At 36.8% G+C, this 7,323-nt stretch overlaps 1 protein-coding gene across 1 annotated transcript; it reads right to left on the bottom strand.

Moving 5' to 3' along the window:
- Nucleotides 1-521: 521 nt before the first annotated feature.
- Nucleotides 522-4,984, bottom strand: LOC128247010 (uncharacterized). The gene is made up of 3 exons (XM_052976161.1): nucleotides 4,957-4,984; nucleotides 3,696-4,285; nucleotides 522-542 (listed from the first exon to the last, which is right to left on the bottom strand). Exons 1-3 carry the CDS (start codon nucleotides 4,982-4,984, stop codon nucleotides 522-524), a joined length of 639 nt encoding a protein of 212 aa, XP_052832121.1.
- Between the last annotated feature and the right edge of the window lie 2,339 nt (nucleotides 4,985-7,323).

Here is a 7,323-nt window from a genome sequence, read left to right as displayed (position 1 = left end):
TCTCCCTCTCCTCACCCTCTCCCTCTCGCCCCCTCATTCCCCCTCCCCTTCATCCCTGTCATTTGATATTACAAAAAAAAAAGTTCTTTTTGCTACACTTGTCAGTTCTTCACTTGAATATTTCGTTCGTTTATTGGCAAGATAATATTCTACATATTCACTTCACTCACGAACACAATCAGCTACAGGAACACACACACACAAACACACACACAAACACAGACACACAGACACACACACAACACACACACACACACGCACACATACATACATACATACATACGTACATACATACACACACACACATTGCCTGAGTGCCAATTTCGAGAAATTAAGCTTCTCAAAACCAGAAAAGGAAAGCTGATTCAAAAAGACAAACAGACGGACAGACAGACGGACATAACACCCATTATAGTTAGACAGGAAACCTGCCTATCTACGATGGGAAATAAAGGGATAGTATCTCAAATCTAAACCTTCTAAATTCACGAACTATACGGGGGTGGGGAAGAAATCCAGAGTTAATCCGCATCCCCGGGATTCTAACAAAAAAAAAATCAATGGTGATTTATTAATACAAAACTCAATATCCAATAAATCATCATACTTTTTCCCAATTTTTTTTCTAAAAACCTTACTGATTACTTCTTTCGATTCAAGCCAGCCATCACTGGAACCGTAAAAATCTTTAAAATTTTCCTGAAGTTTACCATTTAGGTATACATGTACATGCCTAGACGTGCAATTGTATGTATGAGAATACATTCATAAAACAAAACATAGAGATCTGCACATGCACTGGCTCCAAATACTGCACGTATTCACACATACATGCACAAATATCCTGTTGACGTTGAAATTTCAGCGTAGGAGTCTTGGATCTGGGTTAGAAACCGGCTCTTTCACTATTTACAAACACCAGGAACTCTCTTAACTCAAAATGTTTGTTGCTTTGTTAGTGACCAGCTTAAACTCTCTCAAGAACAAAATGAATTAAACGCAAAGAAAAAGCATACATACATACATACACACACATACATACACACACTAATATATATATGTATATATATACATACGCATATACAAACATGCATAGTTGCACACACTAGCAAATCTACGCATTTACGAATGAGGCATAAAATGAGGTGGGGAAGTCATAACAGCAGTATGTATTGAGAAATGTGTAAATGCACTTGACAGATTACTGGGTGATGTCTTAGAGAAATCATGTTATTGTTGGTGATGCAGCATTCTGTTGCAGCTATATGACATGTGTTTGCGACTGTGACATGTGATGACGATTTACTCCCGAACTCTGTATCATGAATGGTTATGTGAACCACTCCTAACGAAAGCCAGACCTTCCTTCGACCACTGCATAAAATTTATTAAGAAAAAAATGTTATATAGATATACTTTTATTTTAGTTGTTTACTCTATTTTATATTCTTATACATTCAAAGTCCACAAATTTCTATATTTAAATTATGAATCCTTTCGGTAATGTCAACATGATTACAAAACTTCTTTGGAGACGATATTTTCTGTTTATTCGACACTAATATTCTGGCGTCTGTTGCTCTACTCACAGCAACGTATAACTGTCAATGTGCAAACATTGGAGGGGTAAAAATACACCTACACGATCTAAAGTCTGGGCCTATGCCTTGTTTGCTCTGAATGCATGAGTGGAATTTTTAGGGTTGCAATAAATCAAACTAAGACTTACCTCTCACTGTTTTATTCGAATAATGTCTGGATGTTCTAGAACCATGGGTTATTTTAATTGACAAAACTGAGATGGAAACAACAGCCGCTTCGATTAGCTGTTTCGAATCCTGCTCGAAGCTGACACACTTCAATTACCACAAAATAATCACACACACTATATACTGACACACACTTTTACCATGTTATTTTCGCTATTAACCGTCCTCGCGACCCCCTTCGTATCTACGATGGGGCTACGAAACTATACGATAAAAATTCAGAGTTACTCGTGGTCGGTCAATTTTTAATAAAAATGCGAAGGTGGTTTATCAATTCAAAAATCGATATTCACGAAATAATCATACTTTCGGATTTTTTTTAATGCTAACAACCTTCCTGACGGCCGTCTTTGTAATCCCGAAAAATATCGTAACCATTGGTCCAGCCGTCTGGCCGTGAAGAGGGAACAGACAAAGAGACGAACAGACAGACGGACATAACGTCCATTATAATAAGATAGCAAATCTGCCCATCTACGGTGGGAAATAAAGGGATAGTATCACAAATCTAAACCTTCTAAATTCACGAACTATACGGGTGGGGGGGGGGAAGAAATCCAGAGTTAATCCGCGTCGCCGGGATTTTAACAAAAAAATCAATGGTGATTTATTAATACAAAACTCAATATCCACTAAATAATCATACTTTTTTTACATTTTTCGCTAAAAACCTTCTTGATCACCTCCTTCGTAATCCTGAAAAACATCATGACCATTGGTCCAGCTGTTTGACCGTAAAGAGGAAACAGACAGACGGACAAACAGACGGACATAACGCCCATTATAGTAAGATTCAAACATAGGCATATACATACATACATACATATACACATACATACACATAAACCTGTGCAGCATGCACATGGAGAGACACGTAGACAAATACTTGTACGCTCTTATACACACACAGACACACAACATACACAACACACACAACACACACAACACACACAACACACATACACACACACGCACATAGAATCGCAATCACTTATGTGCATGCAAATACCCACGTCCACACAAATCAACACATACATACATACATACATATGTACATACTCACAGACACACACAGACACACACACACACACACACACACACACACACAGACGCACACACACGACACACAGCTACCTGTGCGTACACTCATAACCACCCATAAACTTATACAAGCACACACGCGCACACACATACACATGTACATACAGAAACATGCACACTTATACATTGTAGGCATACTTCTATTTTGACATCCTGTTCCATCTCCATAAGTGCTAAGACCACAAATTAAGTGAGGTTGAGCATTCAATTAGCTTTTACCATTGGTGTCTACTGGAAGCGAAGTCAACATCCCGCAAACCGAACACTTTAATAGAATATCTCTTGTTATATCCTCCTTTAACTCGTGAAGTCTACGTGTTTAGCAGAACTGCTTCGGCCCGATTAAACGCACTAACACACACACACATACACATGCACACACGCGCAACTGAGCTATCTGTCTGTCTGTTTATCTATATAAGCTAGGATCAAGTGGTCTGTGTTCATAATGGGCATTACTCTGACTATGGAGGCTTTTAGGGGTTCTTTGGTGTTATGAGGTTGCTCGTTAACCTCTTTCTCAAATACGCTCCATACATAGTAGTCCTGTGGATTGAGATCTGGGGAGCTAGGAGGCCAAATGTTGGGGGTTATGTGGTCATGAAAATTTTCCACCATCCATTCCTGCGTTGCTGTAGCCTTGTGTGATGGTGCTAAGTCTTGTTGAAACACATAAGGTCTTCCGTTGCATACATTATCGATCCATGGCTTAACCTTTGTATTCAGAACATCTATGTAGGCAGCAGAGTTTACTCGAAGTCCTTGTGGAAAGAAGTGAGGAGGCATCACATGTCCTTCATTGCTGACAACCCCCAAAACCATTACAGTTGCAGGAAATTTTGTACGCATTACTCTTGGAACTTCCGAAGGGTCTGCACATAACCATCTGTCATTTCTTCTGTTCACTTTCTGATCTTGATCAAAGTTTTTCTCGTCTGAGAAGAACGAAATGACATCTTTCTCTGCTGGGTTTTTAAGTTTGTTCGGGTGTCTTTTAGATCTGATTAAGTGATTTTCCTTCACTGTTTCTGATATGAAATGACCTTTTCTCATCGCATAAGATTTGTATCTGATGTCTTTGTGGACAACATTTCGGATTGTTCCTTCTGACATATGGTGTTCTTTTGCAATCAACCTCATGGATCTTCTGGAATTTTCATCAATAGTCTGCTTTACTTGTTGAATAAATTTTGGTGTTCTAAAAGTATCAGTGCGTCTTCGGTGTTTCTTACGATTTGATGCTGACGATACATTTTCATCTTTAGCCTCTAACTCCTTGCGAATTTTGTAGACGAAGGATCTAGCAACTTTTAAAAATTGCGCTATTTTTAAATTGCTAAGCTCAGCCTTTATAACCATGATCACTGCGTGCCTCTTCATTTCTTGTTTAACCATAGGGTCTGCCATTGACAATTCTGAAATATAGAAAATATTAAGTTGAGAAATATGCTGGTATAGTAAAACTAACATGTCCTAAAATAGCTTACGCACCCTATATATATATATATATATATATATATATATATATATATATATATACATATGTATACACACATACATATACACACATGCACATGCATGTAATTAATCTATCTATAGTACATCTATATATCTACAATACTTGTGAGTATGTATATATATATATATGAATGCATATGTATATATATATTAATATTTCTAGCCTGTGTTGATGCGTTTACAACGGAATGATGCCACCGAGGAGATAGACACGGTAGGCAAAAGAGGCCGATAGAATAAGTACCGGTTTAAAAAGTAATAAACACTGGGGTCTATTAATTTGACTTATAATAGGGATATCTCCATACTAATAATTACACTGTGTAACACAATTTTTGTCCTTGGGTCGCAACTGTTATTTCAAATTTACTTAGCCAAGAAAGCATAAAAGATGGTTAATATTTCCTTCAAACTGTTTTTCTTACATTTATTAAAACCCCACAGAATCCCTCTCAACACATAACTATGATACTGCCCCACTACTCCTGCTTATCGTCAGAAACACACGTATTGGCAGCCACTAAAGGCCATCCTCAAGTGGACTACGCCCAGCAACTAACAAGCAAACCTGCTGTGTTCAGTAGAATATTTGCCATAACGATATTCCTGCCTCAGCAATTCAGCGGTGAATCTGTCTGAAATGTAATGGAGAATCGGTCAGTTTCAAAACATTGACGTCCAGGTGACAAAAGCAAAGTTTGAAGGGGATAGTAGTCATTTCCTTTGATTTCTAGATAGAAGCAAATAGGAAATAACACTTACTGACCAAAGACTAAAAAAAATCAAAATTTTCTTACACGGTGCTATTTACTTAGTTTTGGTTTTTTTTTTTTTTACCAAAGCCAGTATAGAGATAGAAAATGATCTCAGCCACAAGGTCCCGAAAATAAACCTTCACAAAAAGTATGAGCATCGACACATATAGATATAGACAGTAATGGGTTGAAATACAAACAGATGTACGATATGCAAATAGACATGATATATTATCAGTAAAGGAATGAAATGTATACCACCCCCTTCAACAATTAAATATGCTGGAAATTAAATTTGGAATTCCCGAATTTCATAAAAGATTTACACTGGAAGAAGTGAGGCTTTTTTTCTGAAGAAATCACGTCCAATCATTAGTAAAAAGAAACAAACGTGAATAACACCCAAAAGGATAGAAATATCACTGATACAATATATATATTAAGGAATTTCACTTTGCCTACCGTGTCTATCTCCTCGGTGGCATCATTCCGTTGTTTAGGTTCCAGACATATCTTATGTACCAAAGATGAAACCGATCTAACTGGAAACCAGCGACAGCTATCTACTGTAGGGATATTTATTGTGTTTTTAACACAAGTCCGTCAGGGATGTTACCACAGAACAAATACTGTAGAAAATGGCCTATCGACAGTATACGTTAAGTATAATACATATAAGGCTATTTTAATTAAATGCTCACTCAATTGCATGTACCAGAGTTTTATTCAGCCGGGGAGCTCTTCGCAACATCAGTGAATGTTTCATGCACTTTTTCCTATATCAGAGACAACAAATTCTCATACAAGAATGTGGCACTAAACAGCCCCCAAAAGGCCAAAATGCATTGGGTGCGTTTAGTGACTACTGCTGGTACGAATTTTTATTTCTTTCTGTGGTATTTATTGTGTTTTTAACACATCAAGTCTTTTAGAGTTGTTATCTCATAAAAAAAAATATATATAAAATAAAAAATACTGCAGTATCTAACCTTCGGCAATAGGCACTTATAGAGCATATAGGAAGTCTGTTATATAAGTGGCTATTTGAATAGATATTGTTTCAATTGCACATACCGGAAAGGAAACTAAATTTTCAAACCGGTTTCTTCTAAAATTTAGTTTCCTTTCCGGTATGTGCAATTGAAACAATCTTGGACAAAACTGAAGTAGTTTTATATGGAGTAACTATAAAGAAGAAAATTAAATATTAACAAAATACACAGTAACTGTGAAAATGCTTGTAATAAGAATATTTCACTACTAATAATTACACTGTGTAACACGATGTTTTTCCTTTGGTAGCAACTGTTATTTCATATTGGCTTACCCAAGAAAGTATGAAATACGTCTAATATTTCTTTCAAACTTTGTTTTTCTTACATTCATTTAAATCTCGAAGAATCCCTCTCAATACATAGTTAATGTATTCCCCGACTAGTCCTGCCCATCATCAGAGGGACATGCTTAAATGGTTAAGGTCAAGCAACTGACAAGCACGTCTGTCGTATCGAGAAGAATATTTGCTATAACGATATTCCTGCTTCTGCAATTCAGCGCTGAATCCGTCTGAGATGTAATGGAAAATAGGTCAGTTTTAAAACATTGATGTCCAGGTGACAAAAGCAAAGTTTGAAGGGGATAGTAGTCGTTTCCTTTGATTTCTAGATAGAAGCAAATAAGAAATGATACTTACTCACTAAAGACAAAAGAAAATTGTTACACAGTATTATATATTTTGTTTTTGTTTTTTTTAGATCAAAGCCAGTATAGAGATAGGAAATGGATCTCAGTCACAATAGGCCTCTACACAGTTTTCATAGTATAGGTTAGCCCAGGCTGTAGTAGAAGGCACATCTAAAATGCTGCACAGTGGGACTGAACCTGAAACAATGTGGTTGCAAAGTTATGGTGAAACATTCTTATATTCTTTTACTTGTTTCAGTCATTTCGACGGCGGCGGCCAAGCTGGAGCACCGCCTTAAAAAGTTTTTTTTTTTGTTTTAGTTAAAGCAGTCGACCTAAGGACTTATTCTTTGTAAACCTGGTACTTATTCTATTGGTGTATTTTGCCAAACCACTAAGTTGTGGGGACATAAACACATCAACATCGGTTGTCAAGCAATGGTGGGGTGAGGACAAACACAGACACAAAGACACACACCTAAATATATATATATATA

Source organism: Octopus bimaculoides, chromosome 23 (assembly GCF_001194135.2).
Source record: "Octopus bimaculoides isolate UCB-OBI-ISO-001 chromosome 23, ASM119413v2, whole genome shotgun sequence".
NCBI lineage: Eukaryota > Metazoa > Mollusca > Cephalopoda > Octopoda > Octopodidae > Octopus > Octopus bimaculoides.
This window is presented reverse-complemented; position numbering and strand designations above follow the sequence as displayed.